The sequence below is a fragment of the Panicum hallii genome, chromosome 1 (assembly GCF_002211085.1).
Source record: "Panicum hallii strain FIL2 chromosome 1, PHallii_v3.1, whole genome shotgun sequence".
NCBI lineage: Eukaryota > Viridiplantae > Streptophyta > Magnoliopsida > Poales > Poaceae > Panicum > Panicum hallii.
In genome coordinates, this window is record NC_038042.1 from 53773911 (window position 1) to 53799363 (window position 25453).

Here is a 25453-nt window from a genome sequence, read left to right on the forward strand (position 1 = left end):
CGTCCCGTCTCGATGAGTCTCACCGTGCAATTTGGCTTCAGCTGCTTCATGTGGAAAGGTAAGCCGATTTTTGAGAGTAAACAAAGAAACATGGGCCCAAAGTAATGAACCGACCATAAGTAGGTGACGAAGCAGGAGTAAAAACTTATTATAGAAATTATGCAATCGAGCTGATACCAGTGTAGAACAATTTCCCTGGATGTGATACCCAGAAATCTGTGACTTGGTAACTTTATAACTAAGAAAAGTATTTAATGCGGAAGCGAAATGGCCGCTAGAAAGCTAACGATTTATTTTTTTTTCTACCCAAATATAGGAATAGAGGATATACAAAAGGTAAATCCCGCGGTCCAGTTGTTCAGAACCAATGAATCCATATGTTTCTTTTATCAATACTATGTCCTTCAAACACCCCCTATGCTAATGCCCACCACTAATCCTCCAAAGTCCAGGGTAGCTTAATCCTGCATAAGGCAGGATTTCAGCTTGCCAAATAAAAGATCTCTAGTTTCCTCATCTCCATGTTACTCACGACAAAATAGACTTGATCACGCCGTAGTTGATTGCAACGCTTTTATTGTTCTCCTACGCCATGTGGCAGTTTCTGGCTGAAAGCTAAGCTCCCAGGTCGGCCAGTAGTGAAGGTCCTGTTTCAGAGTAAGAACACGAGGCTTTCCATTCAAATGGACGGTCCTTACCCTAACAAATTCACCATCTTCCAGGCCCTGAGGAGAAGAATGACTCAGCCATATTAATTCAAATGGATGATGAAGGAACAAAGCAAAGCCATATCTAGCATTAATATACTGCAATATAGTGATAACCAAACAAGAAAAGAAAGGAAAATCACAGAGGATGCTATTTGCCACTTGATGCATATCACGTACCTTCACCACCTGTATAAAGGTTTCCAGATCTGTAGTTGGCTGCCCATTAATTTCAATGATCCACTGGAGAGCATAGAGACCATATCTATGTACCGGACTTCCGTGACACCATCTGCATAAAATCATTGGCGCTAACTGTTCATTCCCAGTCATATCTAAATGTGCTATTGCTCATAGTCTAACATCTATACAACTATGTAAACTATAGATTCTGTCCACCCAGTTCACATTAATCATGGAGAAACGTGCAATATGAAGCATGCTGGTTAGTTTTCAGCTGCTTCCGCCCTAAAGCAGAAATTAGATGCCATCTCTTTATTTTTATCCAAATGATAGATAGACTTATTTAGTACGCTAACCACAATACCACATGGCATCCACTCACAACTCTTCTAAGCTCCCCTCTTTTTTTCAGGCTCACACAACAGAACTGTAGGTAGCCCCTACATGCTGAACTTGATGAGCACTCCAGCACCAAAGTTTTAACTAATTCTATGTCAGATACTAGTGAACAGAATGATGGCTAATCCAAAACTTCAGTAGTTAAATTCTCTCATATTCAGATATTAAGTCGAAGAGAAGATTATAGATTAGAGATGCTTCTAATATTGCATACACAAGTTTGTAAGGAAACCTCACCTCGCAACATAAACTCCATGACCTTCTTCTGGCAAAAAGCCAAGTGCACGCACTGCTGAATGAGGATCCTGGATAATGCATCCACACCAATTAACCATTCGGGTTGTACCATTGCCATCTCTTACATCAGTTCCAACAATTAGGTCAATTTCTTTGCCCTGCAAAAATGTTGATAGTTACAATCTATACTGCTGATTTGGTTTGCACCCGTTTATTGTCAAAACTGTTTTCATTTATGTTGCGTCATCCTAACCTGACGGAATATTGTCATGTTCAGCACTCCATCTGACCCAATGGATTGGTCCAACTCTTGGCAAGCCTTCTCAATGTCAAGGAAGCATGTAATTGGCTCCTTGTTGATAGCAAGAATCATATCTCCCTGCTCCAGAAGATTTTCAGCTTTTGATCCAGCCAAACAACCTTTCACCCGCAGGACTTGTCTGCGCACAGGATCCTTCTTCGCAAGGGCCTGAAAGCATAATCACAATGGAATATTAAAAGTTTGATGTGAGCAAAAACTTCTCTATTTGCAGGTAACACGGGACAAAAGGGACCATACAAAGATACGCAGCTCTCCTGCGTGTTCGAGAAAAAAAAGGGGCCATACACCAAATTTGACAATTACTTGAGTTGCTCACTAACAGATAAATGCAGCTGAACTAGTAATAAAGAGTAGATTCATAATCAAAAAATTATCTGGTAAAACATGTGTGATGGTATTGGGCAATGAGACTCAGAAGATATTAGGTAAAAAAAGTATAACCATATTTGCAGATCAATAAGAATACAGAATATTAAAACTTTAAAAGAAAGACAGATCAGATTACCTGCACCCAGTTATCACTCAATCCATAACTTCTCGCCTTGGACAGCAAAGTTGGATAAAGTTCTACCTCTAAGAGTCTGACAAATGGCATGGGCCTCTTCATTCCATTGATAAGTCGAAAAGGTCCTTGAGTACCAGAGATAATCTTCTCAAGTACTTGACTTATTGCATATATTGGTATGCCTCTAACAAACTGATGGTCCTCTGAACTGCTGCAACCATATTTCAGCTGGAGAGAACAAGTGTTAGTCATACACCTGTTAGCAGTAGTACTAAGCATATAGAAGAATCCTGGTTTTGTTTAAAAAACATTTTACTAGTAGTCCATATAAGGTTACTGTTTTTGGCCATCAAAACTCTATTCCTGCACGAAATCGCGCCCCCGGAGCGCTGCTACGTCGCCCCTATTCGCGGCCATCCGATCGCGATCTGGCCATCCGTAGGCAGGCAGGCAGGCACGTGGAAATTTGCAAAAAAAGGCCTCCTTGTTTGCTGGAATCAAACCGCGGTCCATGGACGCCCTCCAGCTACAGTAAACGCGCTCAATTATCTTATGAAAACCCCCCTGTTGTTTGAAATATTTCAACACGAAGAAGAGAAAATTCATTTTTTCGGGAAACCCCCGGCTCTCTCTCTCCCCCCCCCCCCCCTGCCACCCCCGCCGCCGCGCGCCTGTCGCAGCTGCCGGGGCCTCCGCCGCCGGCCCCCTAGGTGCGGTTGGCCTGCGGGAAAGTATCCGCAACACTTCGAAACCGAAACCCCCAATCCCCTTTGCCGGCGAGCTCGTCGGCGATGCGGCCGCCGGCGCCTAAGCTCTGTGCTGCCTCATCTTCGTCCTCCTACAGCCAGCGTGCGCCTCGCCCAGAGAACCCGCTCCTCCTCCTCCCTTCCTGCCGCGGGGCCAAGCTGCCTCTCGGCTGCCCCCTTCTCGACCGCATGCTCTCCGGTGGCCTCTCCACCGCCTCCGAGGCCGCCGGCGGATCCGCCTCCGGCAAGATTAGTGTTTGGGGCGCCTCATCCATGCCACCCACTGCAGCCCCGTGCCTCCCTCCCATCCGGGCTCGCAGAGGTGTCGTGTCTCCAGTCCGCACTTCCCGCATCGTCTCCACGAGTCCCATTTGCGCGACCCGCGTCGAACAAGCTGCCCATCTGCCTGCAACATGGAGTGCCCCTCCCCAAGCCAATGCCGCTCGAGCAGCAAGCCACGGCTGGGTTATATCTATTTGCTAATGTTAAAATACAGTATGGTTTACACCTATGCATGTTAGTTCTGATAATGTTCTTATATCTGCTAAAATTTTGGCAATAACTCAATGAGGCTTTGATCTGACTGAAAATATTGATGTTTGGAGTTCAGCGTACCGCAAATATAAGTGTTGATTTTGAACAATGTAACACTTTTGTGTTAAAAATTAGTTCAACTTACCTCTCCCAATCCTTGTTGATGAAATGTGCCAGATAGGTAGAAGACCGACATTGGAATGGCATATGTGTCAGGACTGGGATTCGTTCTTTCTTTGACTTGAATGAGTATATCAGTATATCAGTATCTTTAATTGGTTTGGAAACTTGATTGCATAGTCGTGATGTGAAGGCTGCTCTTGGCTTTGTGGGAGTTAATGTTTTTTCTATATTTACTTCTACAAAAATTCCTCATTAGCTGCTTAGCAGTTTCTGGGCAACTTGGTTTATGGCAAGTGGTACTATACTAGTTCTTGGTGTGTTAGTGTGATACAGCGACATGCTTGCACCACGAAGAGGGGGTCACAGCTTTCTGATCCAGGATTTGATGCCAAGATCCTGACCTTCTTTGGCATGATTGGGTTCAATTTAAGGTATTAATTTGTATCACTCTCCTTCATCTTGTTTCTCTTATATAAAATTGACCTTGAAATAAATCTTGAAAATATTCTTCTGTGATGAGGATTCTTTATGATATGTGTTTCTGTGTCATTTGCATAACATGCCCTAGAATGCTGAGCGAGCGTGGTGGATAGACGATCATGTAGCTTTGCACATCGAATGCATGTTTGGATGTTATATTCTTCAGATTTAACAATGGAATGCGGATCAGATTTTTTGATGATTTGTTTTCTAATGAATGAATGTTTACTTTAGGTACTATTTTTTGTTTGCTTATGTTCCTTTCCAAACAATTGTAAAATCTCATAGGCAATTAGCTATTCCCTTTCTTATTTAGATCGTTAGTTACATAGCTGAATTGCACCTCTTACATACAGACATTATGTTGTAGTTTCAAAAAATTTGCGTATAACACTTCTGCCAAGCTCAAGAAATAGAACGTGGTCTCACTCTGTATGGGTTTAGAATCATGATCAATATGGAAGCTGTGAAAGACATCCCCATAAAGTCTCTTAATCTCTGTAGTATCTTCTATATTGGACTGGAAGATTGGTGCGCCGGAGGCGCACCCCAGACTCTAGTTTACTTGATGTTATAGATAAAACGCAGCTAACCTTGCGTGTAAGCCGCCGTTTTGTTCTTTTCTTTATTCTTTTGAGTACATGTTCCTGGGAGCATGCCAGCATCATTACTTAAGAAACAGGTAAAGCGAAGAACTTGAGCAAACCAACCTGGGTAGAAAAGCTTGCCCATAATGCTTGAACTCTTCCTTGTTCATCAGTCAAGATGCCCGAAAATGAGCTACCAAAATCTAAACAAAAAATTTGCAATATAGTCAACCTGGAAAATTTAAACATGATCCAACGCAGTGAAAGTTCTATAGGAAGTACCAGTATCGAGCTCAATGACCTCCATATTTATTGCACGGTATCGTGGGCAATCAGCTGACCCAATATTAACAGCTGTGCAAGGATTAGTTATGATTGATTTCCTTGATGTGGCCTGTAAGCTTCTACTTAGCCCAACTAGATAGACAGAATCTCCTCGTCGCAAAGCAGGTTCTACACAGAAAACAGAAGGGTTTTTAAACAAATGAAAATGGACCATTTTGTGGAAAAGGCATGCTGACTGGAAAATGAAAAGTTCAGTGACTATGTACTCTTTTTTAATGGTATAACATAATTAAGCTTTACATTGATAAATAAAGGCAAGCTGACTGGAAAACAAAAGGTTCTGTGACTATCTACTCTCTATATAAGGGCATGAAATGATTAAGCTCAACATTAATTCAGTAAAGTGAAATGAAGCACAAGTCAGTTTTTTTCAGATAGTATTGGAAAAACATGGATACATTCTAAAGGAAACAAACCTGGTAGAAGCTTAGCAGCCCGGACAACAGATGCTCCAGCTCCTAGTGCAGAAGGATCATAAGCCACCAGTGCAAAGTTGTGAACAGGATGCAGGAAAACAACCTGACAAACAACAAATATACATATAAGAACATTTAGTCGAAATTTTGTATGCCTTAGCTTTTATAATTGAGAACAGAACAAACTAATACCTCCCCTGGTATTTCAATGGGATATGCAGCAAATGAAAGCATTATATCTGAGATAGATACAGCAACTGTATTCCTATCAACAGCAACCAGACCGAGACAGTCAGAATGATGTATTATAACCCCAGTTCCAAAGAAATGTTGAGAGTGCACCCCATCAAGCATGCAAACTGGCGGCACATGCACCTGAAAAGATAGATAGGACAGAAGGTTTTGAGAAACAGGCACAAAAGCCACTAGTCAAGTCAAAACAAAACAATACAGGTTGCTTTTAAATTGCAAGGAGGTTAATAATTAGCAGGAGTACAAAATTTAATGCTCCCAAAGCCCTGGAAAATAATGGGGCGAAGGAAATAGAGATCATATAGAAAATAGTCCAACAGTCAGCAGTGACAAAAAGCAACAGGTTTTTTACTGGTAGTTCACTGAGGAAAAACAACAGGGACGCTCTTATTTTGGCTCCAATATTGTCAATACAGCCAAAAAAGCACACTCCATTGTTGAAAATTCATATTAAAAACATGACATTAGCACAATATTCCATAACATATGAGCTCTTAACTTTTCCCCAGACTGAAGTATAAACAACATGCTCCACAAGTGTAAATTTATAGTGCCAACTTTTGGGGGTTCAGCTTCTTCTGGAAACATCAGGATGAACCTTTCAGGAAAGCTAGGTGAGAAAGCTTAAACCTATCACTACAAATGCAAACTAGTTACTTATTTAAACCTAAATCCTATTCATATGCCCATACATTAAAATAGATGCCAACATACTGAGGCTATATCTTAGGTAACTTGAACTTCAGCATACCATGAAGGGTTAAATAAATGAAGCTAGCTCTGCCTAGGCTAAGCATGCTTTTGGCCTTTTGATGCACTTCAGAGCATAGCTCATAGAAAAGCCTATGCATTTTCTATTGTGTATGTGCTGGTCTGCAGCAATACGGAATCTAGTACCAAATGATAGATCATGACTATAATGTGCATGTTCCATTAAAATGTATATATTGCTCACCTCAAACATTACAAGGGCTGGTTCGATTACTTGTTCTGCCAAGGACGCATTACTTGATATTGTTCGAGCAAGGTCAGAGCCTTCTCCATTGGAAGGATGCCTCAGAAGATCACCTTGTACATCCTCTAGATCTCCATAAGATGGTAAAGTTCCCTCAGCAGCAATCTCTTCATCCACACGTCGCCTTTTTTTCTCAACAAGAGAATCTTCGCTAGAGTGAGATCCATCTACGACAATCTCATCGTCAGTTTGCATCTTGATGCATCCATCTGCCAAATTCTCAGAATCATACTGGCACTTGAGATCCATAGGACTAGATTCGGATAAAGATGGAACAGAGTTCAAGTTTGTGTCCACATGATTAGCATGGTGAGCTGAAGCTAAAAATGGAGATTCCGGTGGTATAGCTGGTTTTGCAGTCCACAAGCCAGTTGCATCATTTCGAGTATATAACTGAGGTGGCGCGTACCATTCATGCTGATCAATCGTCACCAGTACAGACTGTTCAAATAAATAAAAATGATTAGTTTAGTAAGAAAGACAAAATCAAATTTGTACAAGGATGTGCAGGAGATAAGGAATTGTTTATTGTGATAAACCTGCTATTCAAGAATCTTACCTTGTTCCGGTGACGGTCAGTGTATTTTACATATTCTAGAGGCACTCGTGATCCCCTAGCCAATTTTGAAAGAACTGCAATAAGGTCATCTAAATTTGCAATATCCTCTCCTGCAAGCTTTTTGATAATTGCATGGCGTGGAACAGACGCTCGTGAGAGCATGTACCTGCATTGCAATGTGTTAGACAGGTTGAAGAAATGACCAGGTTGCTTTGGTATAAATCTTATACAATAGAAAAGATATCAGTTAGCAAACTGAAGGTGAAACTGTGAGGGTAAATAATGAAGACCCAAAGAACAAGACAGCATTTATTGTTGTTTAAACCTCAAAAGATTATGATCAGTTGCTAGTTGGGAACCTGTAGGAATTCAAATGCAACTTATACAAGGACAGCAAATCAACATTTGACAAACTATTGCCACGATATTCCTCACAGTCCATTTTTAACTACAAGGCAGTTCCAACAGCCTACTTCCAAAGGATTTGTTACGTTACTATAAATGAAAGGCTGCAATTACAGCAAATAAGTAGTCATTCTTTCAGGGAATGGAACATCAGAGGCTATGTTACAGTTGGATTTCTTACCCTGCTTCCGCAACATATACGAGACCACATTTGAATCGGAAGTTTCTAGCCTGAAACAAGATGAAAGCATGATTAGCAATGTTTTGGAAGTTCAAAAGATACTGTAGATGTAGACATGATGTTGCCAATCTAAGTTCAAACATGAGGAAGTGATGTAATCATGTAAGCATCAACTGATTAATTATGTAGCATGAATACAGTTGTGAGACCACCATTTCTAACAAGTTCTACAAGAATTATTCAACTTTAGCAAGTCACAGGATTTGCAGGTGTAATGGTGGGAAGAGCTCATGATTTCCAATGCAAGGTGCCCTATTCGGCTTCTCAGTGAGAGTACTCAAGCACCCACATAAGATCCCTCCCCCATATAATGCTAGCACCTCCTGTAGATGCTTAAATCATTGCATTATCTAGTAGCTAGAGGTAGTTGCATGCATAAGTACAAGTACAGAATTGATGCCTCATCAAGTAGTGATACTATACGACTAACACCTTATCATCCTACATGGCAAGAAATAGTAATTTTCCTTTGGCAGACACTCGAAGCATCTAAAGCAATACACGTTTGCCTAACTGTTTGAGTTAACTTAGATAATGGTAATTTCAGACTATACAAAAAAAAAACTCTTGCTATTTCAAAACAAGTGGAACAGTTGTCCTTGTCCATATTTTCAGGTTCTTTAACAAGGGTAGGAGATATGAAGGTTCAATCATATTTTACCTGCTGATATGAAAGTGGATGGATGACAGCACCACTAACTTCCAAGAAATGGTTTGGAGTTATGGAGTGCAAATCCTCAACCTGCAGAGATCAGGTGGTAAAGCTTAAAGGGTTCCAAAAACATGGGATGCTAACTAAAATATACGAAAGGTACAGGTGGCAATGAGAATTACAACATATTGTCTAATAGATGTAATATAGATATTACTATGAAAGTTTAGATGTGATGCGTCAAAATTGCCAAATACCTGCAACTTTACTGTTAAAGGAACTCCGCCTCTTTCTATCTGCAAATCAATCTCCCTGCCAACACTATCATCAAGTAAAGTCTCCAGTCTAAGAAACTGTGTTACAGCCTGCAATTAGTTAAAAAATGGTTAAACAGCGTTCTAGAGTCAAAAGTAAAATATATGTGCTATGGCAAATGAAATAAGCATCAAAACATATTCTTGTTTCCAGTTCTAGCTTGTGCAAAAAAGTATTCTTTTGTGTTTGTCATTATAGGATTCTAACAAGGAGAAATAGCTATATGCCCCTAGCTCATTTATTGTTTGCTACATTTTCCAAGACTCAGCTTCTTGGTTATGGCCAGCATGGGTAGTTAAGGAGACAAACTAACTTAAAGAACTGAGGTTTGTGCATTTTCTTAATACCCAAGCACAAGTCTAAAATGATAAACAAAAAAAGAAAGGAGGGAGTAGTTAACAGTAACAGTAGCAGTAATTAGTTGCAAATGTAAAATGAATGAAGTCACAGGATATCAGGAAATGGTATGGTTGACATTGGTAATGATGATATCTATTTGTTTAGAATAGCAATGTGTTGGCACTTTAAGAATTCAATTCAGTAGAATCTGATTGGCCCTAACAAACATCTTTGATTCTTTGGAATATTACACATTCACACGCACAAATTCTTACACCGTGGCCCATGATTTATTCAAAAGTAAATAAACAGTCGGTCATGCGCACAATAGGTGAAAGCCTATCTTTTCTTTCCTTAAAAAAATCAGCTTTTCATCATATAAGATTACCCGTAGAATGACATCGCACTGATAGTGGTACTATAAAATTGGCAGTTTTGAGACATTTTAAACGTGGATAATTTTTTTCTAAACTGATGATCCATAGCATAAATTTACTCTGAACATAGCCTGCTATATTAACTTTCAACTGCTACTGCTTGAACAGGGTATTCAGAAAACTGGGCATAAAATTTGTATGCTACTTTATTAATGTCTTCAGTACTTAACAGACAAATATGGTGGATTATCAAATATATCTAGCAATTAAAAGCAGTACTCACCTCCTCATTGATGCGAACTAGAACATCACCAGGTTCCAAATGTTTATGAGCAGGGCCTTCAGGCACCTGCATGGACACAGCCTTCCGGTTTCAGAAGTCACAAGTTATAGAGTGGCATTATACAATGTGTAGCACAATAAGTGGTATGATAAAAACATGCTTAGAACTGTAAGCACCAGAAATTACCACTGACTCAACAACCAGCATTCCAGTCTCGCCTGCTGGAGAAACTACACGCACCATCTGTAGAGAAAGCAAGTTGCAGTTCTTAAGCCTAGAACATGGAGATTGACATTTGAATATATTCTCATCATAGCAGGGAGAAACAATCTTAGAAAGTTGTTGGAGAACTAAAAACAGCAATCACAAATTACCAAATCAATTAGCGAGCAACAGATGAAGCAAGAATATACCTGCTCTGTTTCATTCCGGAGGCCAAGACGCCGGGTTTCTTCAAATCCTTTGTGGTGAAAGGTCGCCTTTTAAAGCAACAGAAAAAAAAGAACAGGAATACTATGAGGCCCAAGAATCGCAGAATAGTGAAGAGAAATCAAACATGTCAAAAATATATGAAGTGCTGCAAGGTTGAATGCATGAATATTTGAGAGAAATTGAACACATCATATGATACAACAGTGGGATCAGCATACACACCTGGAGTGTACCGCGTGGAATATAAACGGATTCTGGCTTGGTACCAAATCCATCCCAACTATCGCGTATCAAATTCAGTGCTCTAACAACCTGGAAGTAGTTTAGAGCATAATTTACAACAAATAGTGGCACCACAAAGGAATTATCTTACATGGTAATGATGTCCTGTCTTTATGTCGTATATTTTAGTAATTTCTAACTTCTGTACACTCTTTCCACCTCTCTGCTACCTAGTCTTTTTTCGAAGGAAACCCATTGCACAAAATGCATTACTAAAAGGTAGCAATGCATTACTAATTACTAATTAAAATACATTACTAAAGAAAATTCTTCACATTTGCTCTCGCTTGAAAGACTGGAAGGAAATTTCCAATTAGCCAACTAATCCAGTTTGTCATTAGTCTGATTACATATGGCTGCTTCTGTAGAGCCGCACATTACTAATCTAGTTTGTGCCATGTCATCTCGCTTAAAGGTAAGACCAATGTTCAAAAAGGCGCTGCTAGGCGGAGGGTTGCCGCCTCGCCTAAGGGGGTAGGCGGAGGATAGGCGCGGCCGGGAGGAGGCGGTGGCAGTAGGGATGGCGTGCGGCGGCGGAGGAGGCAGGGGCTGGCGGCGGAGGAGGAAGCGGAGGCAGGGGCGGACGGGCTGGCGGCGGAGGAGGAGGAAGAGGAGGCAGGGGCAGGCGGGCGGAGGAGGGAGAGGAGGCAGGTGCGGGCTAGCGGGCGGAGGGAGAGGAGGCAGGGGCGGGCGGCGGAGGAAGAGGAAGCACGGGCTACGGGTGGGTGAGCGAGGAACTAAGGGAGCGGTGAGTGGATAAGAGGGGAGGCTGGGAGGTGGGTTGGGCTGTTTTAATGGGCTTTTTTCAAAGTTAGGCCCATCAGCTTCTTATTTTCCTTTTTCTTTTAGAGGTACATGTATGTGTATAACAAGATATATATGTATATGTGTGTATGTGCAAATGCCTAGAAAAACGCCTTGAAACGCCTAGGCTCTAGGCGGTGGGTCACTGCCTAGCGTTTTTTTTTGAACATTGGGTAAGACTCAAATATTACTTACTGCAGGCCTTCCAATTTCCGTGCAAATTCTACTAAACTCAACAATTTTGGAACATCTAATATAGCATGACATGATATTGTATATTATAAACAACTTACACGTTCTAATGGAAGGAAGAAGGCAGAAGCACTGGAAGATTTGCTTCCAGCATTCAGGGCAACAGCCCTTCCTTGGCAATCAACAACAGGGGAACCACTAGAGCCACCTTTAGTACCAGATGCGGCCTGAAGAAACAAAGGATCCATTAATTTACAAGCACTAGCAACATGAAAAGAAAATCAACAGACCATTATATTAAGTCAATAGAAGATCAAAATCATTATCAGCAGGTCAATACGAACTACCTAAATATGCATGCGACATCAAGTAGCAACATGAAAAGAAAATCAACAGACTATTCTATTAAGTCAAATAGAGATCAAAATCATTATCACCAGGTCAATACGAACTATCTAAAGATGCATGCAGCATCAAGTAGCCAAAGAAAGTTACCTGAATATAGAATGTATTGAAATCGTTGTATCCATCCCTGACACGAAATTAAAATAAAGATAGAATATCAGTAGCAAGAGATATTATAATTGTCCTACATATCATTTACAAGCTTCGAACAGCCAGCAGCTCCAACTGGATGGAGAGATCAGAAATCAAGGAATCTACAGCATCCAGTTTGACATTTCAAAAAATAATGGTAAAATAATAGGACTACAGGAGTAAGGTTATCGGTATCATTTCTTTCTACCCACATCTCGTCACCTCAGAGAGCAAAAGAGGTGTAACAAAAGCATAGAGTGTAAACTAGCATGATTATTCCCTATCTCCTTTGTTGCCATCAAAATATAGTAACAAAAAAAAAATGGGAGTGTTAACTTTTGTATATGTTGTCTCCTTTTGTTGAAGTATAAGTGAATTGCCCACCTCTCCCCATCAGCTTAAGCTTTTGGGTTGAATTGGTTGGTGCATGCAACTCGATACCTTTTTCTATGTACTATTGTACTGTGTGCAAAGGGATGCCGTGATAAAATAAATAGTTATGAAAAGGAGATAGCCATGTAGAGATACAAAGAAGGCGTACTTCTTGTAGTAAGGCGCTTCTCTATCAAGACGAGCAAGTGTTCCAGCCAAAATTGAAACCTGCATCCATTAAACATAAAGAGTGAACCATCCAAATTTACCAGACAAATTTTGGCAGTTAGATCTCCATCCAAATCCTTGTAAGAGTGAACCATGTCTAGGCCTGAAAACATGCATCAGTGAAAGATATTATATTTGTTCGCATGGTTTTTTTGGCAGAAGCTGATATTATATTTGCATGCCAACTTGTTAAATAAGCATCTTCTGGCTCAAGGGTTAAAACTACTTCATGGTGGAAAGGCCTTGTCTTAGCATTAAAAGAAAGATGGAAAGCAATTTTGTATCAGAATGCCATGTGTCATTCATCTAACTGATTTCTACACATTTGCATGTCAGTCGGGGCAAGTGGGCAGGTCTAGAGTGTGCAGGCATCAAAGCATGAGCAGGTCATTGCATGCATTGTCCTTTTTGCTCACATACTAAGCTCTCAGAACTATGTCATCACAGTCACAATGCAAAATAGATGACTAAAATCAGGATGGAAAAAAAAAATGGGGTGGGTCACTCCATATCCTTTTTCCTGATAAGAAGTACAAAGGCATGCTTACAGCTTATCAAACATTTCTCTTTACCAATAATTCTTTGAGGTGTTACATGTAATAAAAACTTTTGTCACAAAACTCTCGACCACAGGCTAAGTTAAGGGAAAATGGGATTTAATTGTGATCTACCACATCATTGTTTGCAAAGCATTTGTAAGAGAAATTTAAGTGCATAAACCATTTCCCTAATTCTTTCATTGAAATGTCAACATGTTGCTATTAAGGTTTAACTAAATAGGCTTTCATGGAGTATATGATGGATGGGACATTAGCTCCATAAGGTATTATTTCCCTAAATATTACAAGCACAAAAGATTTGTTTCACAGAAGGCGGTAAGGCTTGATCGCGAGCAATTCAAAAGATATGGACCTGCTATAGGCTGTCATGGCTAACAAGGACATTTATGCACTATACTTTACAATGTGGTACATAACAGTCAGAATTAAGATAAAATTCAGGGAACCTTTTCGCCGCTGTCATTTCCAACAACCCTGATTTCTAGCCCAACTGATGCTGCTTCAGGTGCCAATGGAATCTCATCATACTTCAGAAACTTAATGGCACCTGGATCATAGCGAAAAAAACCAAAATCATGTACCTGTTTCGAGAGAAGAGGGGAAAATTTTGGATTAACATATGACATTAGCATTGGGAAAGCAAAATAAAACATAACAGAATGGAATCGAGCCGAATATACTCACAGGATCTCTGTACACGGGGTACACGGGGATCTCTTCCCTGTTCACGAACATGGCCTCCGCGACCACAGGCCCTGTCACCGCGAGCATCGCACCAAAAAAACAGCAAAAAAAATCATCCACAGGTCGCACGAGCACACAACGAGGGTCGTGAGAATGGGTGCTGGAGGTAGCCGTTCCTACCTGGCTTGACGACGTGGCGGTTGGTGAGGATGATGCCGCGGGACGTGTCGACGACGAACCCCGTGGCGTAGCTGGCGCCCGCCACCTCGGTGTCGAAGGCGCGCGGCGCGGTGGTGCGGAGGACGACGACGGAGGGCACGACGCGGGAGAGCGCGCGGCGCCAATCCTCCGCCGTGACCGACGACTCGATCTCCATCGCGAGCTCCCCGCCGGCGTCCTCCTTGGCGGGGCTCTCCATCGCCGGCCGCGATCTGGGGCTCCGGTCCGGCGGGCTCGTCTCGTCTCGGCTTGGGCGAGCTCTACGGCGGGGGCTAGGGTTTTGTGCTAGGGGCTAGGCTCCGATTCGGAGGATTTTTATCATCACGCGAGGGACGTGAATCCGGGGTGGCCGGATGGGGGGTGGGGTGGGGGGGGGGGGGGTGGGAGGGAGGTGCTGTGAGCGTGAGATCAGCGGAAGTTGGGAGTGGAGCTGGTGGAGAATGCGCTGCGGCCTGCTGGGCTTGGGTGCTTGGCTGGTTGCAGCTGGCGTGCGATAGCCGATTGTAGCGGCCGCTGCACGAGATTTCGGAAGGGAAGACCGCGGCCAAAGTCGCACGCCCCCCGTGGTGGTGCGCGACTTCGCGTGGCGAAGAAGATATTTTCCCCCGAGAGTCGCGGGATTAGGCCCTATTCAATTAAGCGGTCCGTGGGCTCAAGGGCTGATTTAGTTAAGCAGGCCGTGAGACTATAGTAAGCATAATGGGCTGAAATGACTCTTGCTCGAATCAATCAAGCAGGCCGTGGGCTTGTTTCGAAACCACAAATTCCAGGCCCTGGCGTATTGTACTGGACTTACTATACAAGCCATGGAGTATCTCAAAAAAAAAATACTATACAGGCCATGGGAGTAACTTGTAAATTCGTCAATCTTATTATAGGCTGAGGGTGACATAATTTTCTATGGTCTCACCCCTTGCGACATACGTCGCCCCCACCTATCGTATATCGTTCAGTGAACGTTGATAGTCCATTTCAAATTTATTAGCATCTACGGCAGCGAATGGATCCTCGGAACGCCCGCTGCTACTAATTTATTTCAAAAATCCGATAATTATGGCGCCCTTCCGATAATAGGGTGAGCTAAACCATGATGCTAAACCCCACATCGTTTTATATTTAGCCCACCGTCGCGGCGTCGCCACGCCACACTAACGACATGCCGCGCTGGGAACACGCCATCACCGCGCCGCGCCTTCGAGATTAGTGATGACGCCATTGAGATTAGAAGACAACGAGCGAGAATCCGGTCTGCCGCCGTGACTGATGATGAACAAAGGAATGAAAGAAACAAAAAGCGGCGTGAGGCTTCTTATAGGAGGAAGAAGGATGACGCACACAACAAAGAAAATGTGTCAGGTTGGTATATAATTAGCTGAGTAGTTGTAGCAATTATTTCTTATTCATGGTAAAGTGACGTTATGCCCAGCTTCTGACCACCAAGCTGTACACATGTACGTGGGACTTTTGCACTCGTACAAGCTAACAGCATAGTTCCCCATGGTTATGACCACCAAGACGAATGGATCCACAAGAACTTCTCCACTCAACCTCAGTCTACTATCAATTCAGTCAAACACCACTGACCACGTACCAGGTAATGATAATTTTTTGTTTCTTGTAGCATTGGCGTCAGCTCATTACCGCTTTTAGGTGATCGTCGTCTTAAGCCGTCTGTGAACTTTCTATAGATGGAAACCTAGATCCAAGTAATGCGAATTGGCGACTAGAGTAGATGTTACAACCAGCGCAGCCATTCCTGCCATAGCCGAATTGAACACTTTGCGGGTATATGTGGCCTTTTCCTTCTTAATTACACTTATCTTTATTTGATGTATTAAATTTATGGGTTCAGTATTTGTCTAATATGTACTTGATCACTTGATCAGATACAACATCAGACAACACGGGGATGCTAGATTTGTCTGATGTTGCTCGGGGGTTTGAACTAATATCTGTTGTACACTTATCTTGTTCATTATGTCTGGATCTTTTTTAAAAAATTGTATTTGTTATTTTTTAATTGTGTTTAAATATGGATTCCACAATTGGATTATGACTGGTTCCAAATTTAATACTTTTAATACTAGGCAATGAAAATGCTATCCAAATGTTAATCTAAACTTAACCAATCATGCGGAGAGCCCGGGAGTGAGAGACAAAGCATGTATGACGGCAATGACTGACAAACAAAGGGGCGTAAAAATAAATGGCGTCGTGAATTGTATCACGTAAAAAGACAATCATCATTAGTGTCTCATGTAGAGCAAAAAAGTTAACAGAAATCAATGGGACCGAGAAGCATACCATGCAAGGAAGGAAGCAAGCTAGAAAAATCCTCAGTCTGAGAAAGGTTTGGAGTGGAATAGAGCCTACACAAGACGATAGAAAGATTTTTGAGCCAACAATCTTCATCCGGAATCCATCGTAATGGAGAATCAACAGTTTAGGCCTGAGCTTATATACCCTGATGTAGTAGGGGCCAGAATCCAATCTGAAGACTAGGTTGTTCTGGATCTAAATGGAACAGCATCGGAATAAGTTGCTCATAACTGCCTAGATGAAGATAACCCAGCATCGCCTACCACTTACCCAATTGCAAAACATCGTGTGCGTAAGGGAGAGACAAACATTATTGGCTTGATTATTGGCTTGAGCAATCGTCAATTTGAATCGACCATAGGTAGAATAATTGGGTGTTTTGCCGATGCCACCAACGAATTGGAAGACCCGACGTAATCTATTATCGACAATAATGGTGAATGCAGCCTCTTACTTGATTTGATTCATTTTATGACAAATATTATATTTTACTAAAGCTTTACTCTTCTAGATTAATCAATGTAAACGACGCCATAAAGCTAAGAATGAGGGCACTGTCGGAGCCGGGACTACGGGACTGTGTACATAACATAGTTCAAGCAGGATTAATAGATAAGGCTTGTCTTATCTCTTATTATGTTGTTCTCTACTCGTATGAGGGTAGGACTAGTCGATACAGAAGGAAACTACTCGAGTTGTACTCGAGTACGATTCATTGGCTAGTATTGGATTAGGACTCATGTAACCCTGTCCTCCCGGATATATAAGGGGGGGCAGGGACCCCCTCAAAACATAAAAATCAACACTCAAGGCAATACAAACCACCATACAGGACGTAGGGTCTTACGCACATCGTAGCCCGAACCTGTCTAAATCTTGTATTCCTTGCACCTTCGAGTTCCTGATCTCGGCGTCTCCTCACCTAAACTTACCACCTTGGGTATACCCCTTGGTGGGCAGCCGGTAAAACACCGACAGCTGGCGCGCCAGGTAGGGGTGCGCATCGAAGATCCACCGGCGAACTTGATGGCATCTTTCCAGCTCACCAGGTCAGTACCCTCTCAGGGCACGATGTTTGTTTTTGGCTCGTGGGTCTGCATCGCAGATGGCACGGGCAGTTTCCATTGATTCCTCGTCGACATGAAGCCGAAAACTCCTGCGACGAGTTTTCATAGCGACCTCGACAAGTTCGTCGATAATCTCGACGACTTGTCAATCCATGGATCCGCTGCGAGGACCGAGGAGGAGTCTGCTTTCGGCGCGACTCCATCCAGTGCTGCAACAACCTTGCTTGGGTTGGACACGTTCCAATCTGAGGTCTCGTGTAGCCGCTCACGACTCGATCTACGCAATTTTGCCACTGATCTTTAGGAGGCCAACATCTCCGAGTCCCTCTCCATATTGGAGAAGGACTTGGACTCTTTGCTCCAACTCAGAAAGCCCGAAGCCACCACACGTCGGGGGGCTACGGGTTGTTTTGGTGCCAACGGTCTGATGATCACCTCCTCTCCAGAGGGGCGTTTCGTGCATTGGAAGGGTATGAAACTTTCTGATCTACTCAAGGCTGAAGATCGGCTTGTGGCACACCTTGAGCCCCTGCCATTTCAGAAGGGCAGGCCATTAGCCACCGTAGCAGAGGAGTCGACCGAGCTAGTCGACACAAGCTCTGATGAGCTCATCTCACGCCAGGTGCTGATGGCGGAAGAAGGCGAGGATGATGGCGACTTGCCTATCATCGAATTTGATGCAGTATCTGAAGATGAGGCCACAGCCAACGTCGGTGATGAAAACGACGCCGATCGTGAGGCACGGAGGAACACGAACCGAGCTCGCGCAGCCCGCCGAAGGAGAGTCAATGAGCGCATGCGATCTATGCATCGCGAGCTAGACGCCGAATTCGCTGCCGTAAGGAGCGGGGCTTCAAGACTCCGGTGGCCAACATCGTCAGGATAACTGCTATACTCGAGCACAGTAACGATTCAAACGTGCGTCAAGCACTCCGTTGGTCGGAGGCATGTTGCCATAATGTCTCCCATAACGATGATGGCCTACATAATTCGTTAATTATAATTGTAATTGGACATTTTTAAAGGACTATTGGAAATTATTTACTGCTAACACTAAACACTATCATAAGCGCATCACAGAAAAAGATATAAAATAGGTTTCGTTGTTCGTGGATCCGTGACTAGATTTTATTGGTTAACTATCTCAAAAAAAGTTTATTGAATCCACTATTTTCATGTTACATGTTATACTATGGTAAGACAATATTTATTATTTTGGTGAACGATCTTTGTGCTGCGGGAATAATTTTTTGCTGTCCGTAGCAACGCACGGATACGAACCTAGTAAGTTCAGAAGTTCATAGCTACAATATACAAGATACGAGCAGTTTTTTTAAAAGATAACAACCTGTGTCTTTTCCTCTCAAAATAAAAACATTATGATCGGCCGCACTTTTGCATTGAAACTTCTGTAGAAATAAAGGAATTGTGGAGCTCTGCAACAAGTGGAACTCGATTATTTGGGACCCGACTCCAAACCAATCTAATCCCGCACAAAAATTAAATTGAAGCTATGCGTCCTCCAGCTAGTACTGCACAACTTTTTTTTACCATATCAAAATATAGCATGTAACTAGCAAAATTAAAAGAACAACAAGAAGAGAAAGATCGGATCTGACGAGTAAATCTTAATTATTATTATTATTATTATTTCATCGATCATACAATCGGGACTAATCTAGCTAGGGTGGGCACTCAGGATTGCACGAAGGACAATTGGCGGTACATTCATCAAAAGTATACCAACACAAAGGTTGCGGTTTTGAAGTCTGGCAGCAGTAGCATGTAGGACCTGCGTCCGAATCACACCGACCTTTGACGCAAAATTTAAGGACCACCTTCTCATCTACTCCCAAGTGCGCGCCATTATTGGTTGTGTTCCTGAGGCTCCTTGCAGCAGTTCCAGCACTTGCGAGCCCGTGAAGACGACCTGTTTCAGTTTGTGTTCACCGGCAGCAAGTATAAATAAATACGCATGTCTACATCCAATTCAATGATAGATAAAAACCGAGGTAGGCACACTTTACATTGTAGTGCAGGCGATGCAACGAGGAACAAGAGTATGACCATCACATAGGCCAAGCCTCCACACATGCCCCTTGTATTCATCATATCGGTGGTAGACCTTGAACCTTGATTATTCTAGGATAAGAATTATTTGACTGCACAATTGTAACCTCTATTGAATCCTTTATATATACCCGCACGAGTACTAGTACGTAGAAAGAATACACCTACCAACTATTAGCTGGCTAACTGAAGGTCCAAAACGGACGACCAAAGGGAGGTAAATAGGAGTATTTAAAAAATTCTCTCCGATCCGAGAACAAAGTCTATGTCCCGATTGTCACCCCACACCACACCACACCCTAGGAAGGGTTAAAAAGCTTGACACAAAGCGGAAGCGACGATTTACCAAAATGCCGTAAAAACTTTTCCAAAAAGACACGAACTAAACACTACAGGCATGCCAAAGAGAAAGAGCTGTGATCATTAATCAACCCAAACCGACCTGCAGAAGCAAGATGCTAGTGAACCAATCAAGGCAAGCCGATTAACCAAGATTTAAGAGTTGTCTAACATGCAAGCAAATTCACAAACAAATTTCATCTTACTGTTCATCCAAATAAACAATTGACAAGTGCATAACAACAGTGAACAGAAACAGCTTGAAAGTACTGACCAGCACACTAATACATCAACAGATAATGCATCTGAGTTACAATGGCTGAAGCAAGCAATTTCTAGAGTAATTAGGAAATCCACAGCAAAAGGTTAACAAAGATAAATGGGAAGTAATTAACTTGCTCTCAGCGAGCACATGCAGGAATCAGAAGCAAACTAACTTGCTAGCCTAAACAACTACTGATTAAACAATGAATACAAGCTAGCCGGCATGCAATAAGTGACCACTGTTCATGTAAATAAACAAGTGGCTGTCTTGAAACCGAGAAGAAATGTGCCAAGCTGCTCACCTGCGATGATGCTCACGGGCCACCTGCTGCTGTAGGCCAACTGGTTGCCTGCGGCTGTCGGCCTGCCGGCCGCTTGGCGTTGCCGGCCTGCTGGCGTGGCGGCTTGCTGGGCTGGGCTGGCCGCGGCCCGCGTGGCCGCCGCGAGCGCGGCCGCGCGTGCGCGCGCGCCTGCGCACCTGGCCGCAGCGCCGTGCCCGCGCCGCGCGCTGCTGGTCCGGCTGCTCCCCGCTGCTCCCCGTTTGCCTGGGGCCGCGCGCTCCCCCGCGCTGCTGGCCACGCGCCGCCTGCGCAAGCGCCTCCTCGCGCCGCTCTCCCTCACGCAAGCGGCTCCTGCTGCCGCAAGAACAAAGAGGGAAGAGCAAGAACAAACTCGAATCTTCAAACTCAAATTAATGCCTTAATGCTTAACGGATCCAAACCAAATTTGAACCATAGAAGCATGGCCACAAGATCTAATAGATCCAATGAAAAGATCGCAAAAAGATGAACTATGCATCGCCAATCGAGCGAAAAACCAAACGTCCTACCAAGAACTCGGATTTGGGGGGAAACTCAAAATCCAGGTCAAATCCGAGAGAGGTTCGTGGGGATTGAACCTTAGGACCTTAGGTCCAGGTCAAATCCGGATTATAAGGATCATATAACCGGATTATATGATCATATGATCCGGATTATATGATCCGGATTATATGATCATATGATCCGGATTATATAATCCGGATTATATGATCCGGATTATATAATCTGTGGATGTCTGTTTGGCAAACCAAATTATTAGTACTCAGCTTATTTTTTTTAGACATGTAAAGACAATAATGCCTCTAGTTGTTTTACTTGGCCTTCTCGATCCATTTATGACATTGTATCGGACAATAAAATACTGTTCAACGCGAATTGAAATAAAATGACAAATCCAAAATTATATCTTGTCCACAACAAAATATAGTTAAAATAAAATTACATTCTCCTTGCAAATAGCGCATTGGCAATTTGATCCCGAAAGTCATTCATGGCTCCCTCCTCATCTCCCAATCCGCTGGCATTATGAGTTGACGGAATAGGCATGTAATCCTTATCTTGATCACACTGATCAAATAACTCATCGGCCATTTTACTATCTCGAACGAAATTGTGTAGAGCCATACATGCATGAATTATTTTTGATTGCTTCAACATTGGATAACTTGGTAAGTCCAAAAGAATTCTCCACTTCATCTTCAAGATACTGAAACAACGCTCAATGTGATTACGAAGAGAGGAGTGCAATTGGTTGAATACCTCCTTTTTTCCACTTGCATGTGGTCCAGCTCTAAACTCCGGCAAATGATATTTCGCACCTTTGTATGGCGCTAAATAACCTTTTTGGTTTGGGTATCCTGAATCCACAAGGTAAAATTTTTCTACAATTTACAAACTGTTATGAGTCACGGTCAATAATTGCACAATAAAAACAATATCCATTATGCTAATATATACGTACCATGTGGTGGATGAGGAAAGATATTGGCATACTTGCGCAAAGCGTCGTTGAATACTCTCATGTCATGCACTGATCCGGGCCACCCCGCAACAACAAATGTGAACCTCATGTCGAAATCACATATAGCTAACACATTTTGTGTCGGATATCCATGTCGTCCCACATGTTGAACAACTTTTGACGAGGGTACAGCAACTGGAACGTGAGTTCCATCTATTGCACCTATACAATTGTTAAAATGTGGTGCGAACCTATCACTTAGCAACTTTGGATGAGGTGTTGTAAAATTAGGATCTATAGGCTTCACAACATCTTTTGCCATGCAGTATACACAATCCAACACTTCATCAAGTTTCCTACTAATGGTTTCTTTTGATCTTGTGAACCTATTCTTCACTTGAATAAATGATTGAGGCGCCGCAATAGTCCATAAAAACATCCCTAAAGCTTTAATAGATGACATTTTGCAACTAGATGTCAACTCATAAGATGACACTAACAAATCATGTAATCTGTCAAACAAAGGACGACTCATCCTAAACATATCATAGCATCCTTTAGGATCATTAAGGGTTATCATAACCCAATCATACCCAGACATAATAGGCACTTTTCTTGCAGATTTGGTCAAATAATTTTCAGCATAGAACATACCAAATCCTGCTGTAACTGTCTCAAAATTCCTCAAAGTCTCAACTCGATCGAGTGCAACATTCATGGACATATCCTCCTCATCACTTGAACTAGCATTCATCTACAACGAACAAGATATCACAAATAAAGGTTCAGTAGATGACATATCACAAATAAAGGTTCAATGCATAGTAAAGGTTCAATGCATAATAAAGGTTCATATCCTGAAACTAAAATGATTCTATACAAAGCCAGCATTATCACAATGTCTCTTCAACCAAAGAAGCCTCCCTTCATCGGTTTCGAATGCCTTAAAAGTGGCTCGATTCTTAGGTTTCTCGTTGCCATGAAGTGTTCAGCTGATCCTTCTCTTGCTCCACATCGAACTGCCATAGATTGAACTTCCTTGATCTTTTCTTCCAAGTGCTCACCTAGCATGACCTTGTTTGCAATTTTACAATTATTCTCCAAAGTGGCATGAATTTTCTGCATGACTTTCACCATTTGGTTCTTTGGTTGCTTCAATGGACTAGTCGCTGAACTACCACTTGCACGATTCAGCGAGCTTCTTCTGTTCGGAACATGGGCAGTTGAAGGTGGTGTTGAATACATATCAGTATCATCTCCTTGTTGATCTCCAGCTGGAAGCCCTTCATCTTCGTTCCTTTCAACCGCTTCACCGGGTGCACATGCACTAGAGCCATCCACAACAATGCCTCCAAACATTTCTTGTAACAAATCCTCATGATCTGGAGGACCTCTCTTCAATTGTTTCCATGTTGGATGGCCCTGCATACATAACAATGAATCATGTCTCCAAATCTGAATGCAATAACAAGGCAAAGTATGTGATGAAATGATTCATATATACCTTTGTTGCCTTATTCCAGTAGTCCTCCGATGCAACCACCGTTCCTAATGCTTCATTCCAACCAAGTCCAGTATCTTTAAGTAATTGAAGCCAAAAGCTATACAATCCCTTAAGCAAGTCTAATCTGTTTTTCAACTGAACTTTTGAATGATGCAAACCGACCGCTATACTATACTTTTCAGCAATGTTGTTGTATCCTCTGGTGGTCATGATGCCATTTGCCCTATTCCCAGCATCTATCTCTTGGATGCATAATTCACAAAAAACTCTAGTGTTGTCGAAAGTCCAATCTGCTTCGTCATAAACTTCTTTCTACTCATTGAAACAACAACCAATGCATGAACAACCAATGAATAAACCTACAAGCAATGCATGGCACATTGAAAATTGAACATTGGAGAAGAAATTACCATGATGCTATTCTGTGTGGTGTCATGCAGATTGTCATCGGTGACGTCGATGGGCTGTGCGCCATGGTCGACATCGACCGAAGTTGATCGTGGAGGTCTGTATGCTTGAGACGTACATGGACAACCACGTCCACGAACAGGACGCACGGCACCACTTGAAGATGATTGCGCAGGTCGCTTTCCACGTCCACGAGCTGGGTCGCCGGTGGCCTGGACACTGATGCCCGAGCCGCGCCCCAGCCTCAGCCCCTGCGCGCCACGGCCGTGCCCCTGCACCTGCGCGTCGCGGCCCAGGGCGCCGCTGCCCAGGCCGTGCCCCTGCCCCTGCGCGTCGCGGCCCAGGGCGCCGCTGCCCAGGCCGTGCCCCTAACCCTGCGCGTCGCGGCCCAGGGCGCCGCCGCCCGAGCCGCGCCCCTGCTCCTGCGCGTCGCGGCCTAGGGCGCCGCCACCAACTGCTTCTTCCTCATCCTCTTGGCTCCAATCGAAGTTGAGCTTGCGCCTCAGGGAGTTTCGGTACTCCAAAGCTTGAGAGAGGGTCTCCTCCGCGTCATTGGGCTCCATTCCGACTGGGAAGGGGCCGGATCCGGCCGGATTTGACCGGCGGCGGCTAGGGTTTGGAGGGGAGGAGGCGCTCAGGAAGGGAGGACGCGCTCAGGAGGAGGACGCGCTCAGGATGGGGGAGGCGCTCAGGAGGGGGGATCGGGAGGGACCGAGTGGGGAAGGCCAGTGGCATGGTGGGTAAATTCGTGCAAAATTATAAGGGTAGTGGGTCTTTTGTTCAAAATAGTTTGGAATAAGCATCCCTTGAGGTGCTTATGGGATTATAATAATCTGACCCTCAGATTAAATAATCTGGACCTATAATCTGATTGTTTGTTTACTCTTCAGATTATTTAAGCTATATTATATAACCTAGGGCTAAAATAAGCTGAAACAAACAGGCCCTTAGTTGCTATCCTAGCAAAACCCCTCAAAACAACTTCATGAATCCGCCCCGAAATCGTGACAAGCCAAAATTCACCCGAAAATCACCCGAAAATCGCGAAAAAGAAAAACTCTATTCTTTGATTATGAGTTCCGATTACAGGCCACTCCTAACCTAATCAAAGTATTTTATGGCAAAACACTTAAACAAAGAGTCTTATCTCTCTATTTCTCTAACCCTGACAAATCTTTCTCGAGAGAATCTTATGCAAAAAAGTTATAGTTTATAAACCAGCCCAATATATATATATATATATATATATATATATGCATGGTAAATAACCGAAACAGCCTTACATGCAGAAAACAACCTAAATGTCCCTCAGAGTAAAACAGTCCAAGTTTTTATCGGACCACCGGACGGACACGCCGCCTTCACGAC

The 25453-nt window shown here is 42.9% G+C and overlaps 2 protein-coding genes across 3 annotated transcripts; both read right to left on the reverse strand.

Moving 5' to 3' along the window:
- Positions 1 to 250: 250 nt before the first annotated feature.
- Positions 251 to 14718, reverse strand: LOC112878916 (protease Do-like 7). Of its 2 annotated transcripts, XM_025943184.1 has the most exons (25): positions 14294 to 14718; positions 14114 to 14184; positions 13876 to 14010; positions 12811 to 12869; positions 12228 to 12264; positions 11834 to 11959; positions 10677 to 10766; positions 10436 to 10501; positions 10209 to 10265; positions 10023 to 10088; positions 8966 to 9073; positions 8718 to 8798; positions 7997 to 8046; positions 7411 to 7576; positions 6792 to 7292; positions 5777 to 5959; positions 5585 to 5687; positions 5106 to 5276; positions 4947 to 5026; positions 4830 to 4883; positions 2354 to 2581; positions 1780 to 1995; positions 1527 to 1684; positions 888 to 999; positions 251 to 725 (listed from the first exon to the last, which is right to left on the reverse strand). In XM_025943184.1, exons 1-25 carry the CDS (start codon positions 14529 to 14531, stop codon positions 549 to 551), a joined length of 3333 nt encoding a protein of 1110 aa, XP_025798969.1. In that variant the 5' UTR covers positions 14532 to 14718; the 3' UTR covers positions 251 to 548. The 2 variants fall into 2 exon arrangements, with proteins under 2 accessions (XP_025798969.1, XP_025798970.1); XM_025943185.1 differs by lacking the exon at positions 4830 to 4883 and having other exon boundaries at positions 14294 to 14716.
- An 8361-nt stretch (positions 14719 to 23079) lies between these two features.
- LOC112898611 lies at positions 23080 to 24648 on the reverse strand. The gene is made up of 4 exons (XM_025966967.1): positions 24459 to 24648; positions 24088 to 24191; positions 23678 to 23989; positions 23080 to 23595 (listed from the first exon to the last, which is right to left on the reverse strand). Exons 1-4 carry the CDS (start codon positions 24646 to 24648, stop codon positions 23080 to 23082), a joined length of 1122 nt encoding a protein of 373 aa, XP_025822752.1.
- Positions 24649 to 25453: the final 805 nt, after the last annotated feature.